General features: G+C 36.4%; 1 protein-coding gene across 1 annotated transcript; it reads left to right on the forward strand.

Moving 5' to 3' along the window:
• The first annotated feature begins 6 nt into the window (after positions 1-6).
• On the forward strand, positions 7-1,710 carry LOC128251004 (zinc finger protein 135-like). The gene has a single exon (XM_052977260.1). The coding sequence runs from the start codon at positions 44-46 to the stop codon at positions 1,415-1,417; it is 1,374 nt and encodes a 457-aa protein (XP_052833220.1). The 5' UTR covers positions 7-43; the 3' UTR covers positions 1,418-1,710.
• The last annotated feature ends 123 nt before the right edge of the window (positions 1,711-1,833 follow it).

Genomic DNA, 1,833 nt, shown 5'->3' on the forward strand with positions numbered 1-1,833 from the left:
GATGTGTACAACTTGAAGGATTGATTTTATTTTTCTTGAAAAGATGTCAGAAGAATTAGGAAAATCCTCACATGACTGTGACATCTGCAAAGAGTCATTCTTAGGAGAAAGTAAATTCAATCAACACAAACAAATTCATACAGGGGAGCAACCATATCACTGTAGTATCTGTGGTAAATCATTCTCAAATGACAGTCACTTAACTCGACACATATGTATTCATACTGGAGAGAAACCTTATCCCTGTGATATCTGTGGTAAATCATTGTCTGACAGGAATAGCTTAACTCAACACAAACGTATTCATACAGGGGAGAAACCATATCACTGTGAAGTCTGTGGTAAATCATTGTCTGACAGGAGTAGCTTCGCTCGACACAAACGCATTCATACGGGGGAGAAACCATATCACTGTGATATCTGTGGTAAATCATTCTCAAATGATGGTCACTTAACTCAACACAAACGTATTCATACAGGAGAAAGACCTTATCCTTGTGATATCTGCGGTGAATCATTCTCTGTTAGCAGTAGCTTAATTCGGCACAAACGCATTCATACAGGAGAAAAACCATATCCTTGTGATATATGTGGTAAATCTTTCCCTGAAAACTGTAGCTTAACTCAACACAAACGTATTCATACGGGGGAGAAACCATATCATTGTAGTATCTGCGGTACTTCATTCTCCAATGACAGTCATTTAACTCGACACATACGTATTCATACAGGAGAGAAACCTTTTCCCTGTGATATCTGTGGTGAATCATTCTCTGTTGGCAGTAGCTTAACTCGACATAAACGTATCCATACAGGGGAGAAACCATATCATTGTGACATTTGTGGTAAATCTTTCACTGAAAACAGTGGCTTAACTAAACATAAACGTATTCATACTGGGGAGAAACCATATCAGTGTGATATCTGTGGTGAATCATTCTCTCGTACTTATAGCTTAGATATTCACAAACGTATGCATACAGGAGACAAAAAATACCACTGTGATGTCTGTGGTAAGTCATTCTCTGCTGGCAGTAGATTAACTACACACAAACTAATTCATATAGGGGAGAAACCATATCACTGTGATATATGTGGCAAATCATTCAGTCAGACAGGTAACTTAACTAGACACAAACGTATTCATACAGGTGAGCAACCGTTTCACTGTGATATCTGTGGTAAATCATTCAGTCAGACAGGCAACCTAACTACACACAAACGTACTCATACAGGTGAGCAACCATATCACTGTGATATCTGTGGCAAATCATTCTCTGAAAAGGGTATCTTAACTACACACAAACTTATTCATACTGGAGTAAAACCATATCATTGTGATATCTGCAATAAATCATTCTCACAAAAACATCACTTAATTAAACACAAGTGCATTCCTTATTCAAAGGATCCATAAGTACAGTGACATTTGTTGTATAAAATTCCCTCAGAAGGATAGGCTTGTACCTCTCCTGTTTCCAAGCAAGGAAATAATTTTCACAGCAAGACATATTTTACACAGAAGACTGGAAATGAATAACTGCATCTGTATGACGGTCATTATGGCCATTTACAAGCATCACATGATATCTGGACAATGGTACACTCACAGACACTGATGCACACATATGTATGTCTTGAGAATTTTACTTGTTTTATGTACATGTAAATGAAACACATGTAATGCTGAATAAATAATATGAAAGTCTTCTCCAGTCTCCTTATGTTATACGTAATTACTCTGCAAAAAATATCCAAATCTCCCACAAAAATAAAACACACACACACACACACACACATATATATATATATATATATATATATATATATATA

This window comes from Octopus bimaculoides, chromosome 27 (genome assembly GCF_001194135.2).
Source record: "Octopus bimaculoides isolate UCB-OBI-ISO-001 chromosome 27, ASM119413v2, whole genome shotgun sequence".
Taxonomy (NCBI): domain Eukaryota; kingdom Metazoa; phylum Mollusca; class Cephalopoda; order Octopoda; family Octopodidae; genus Octopus; species Octopus bimaculoides.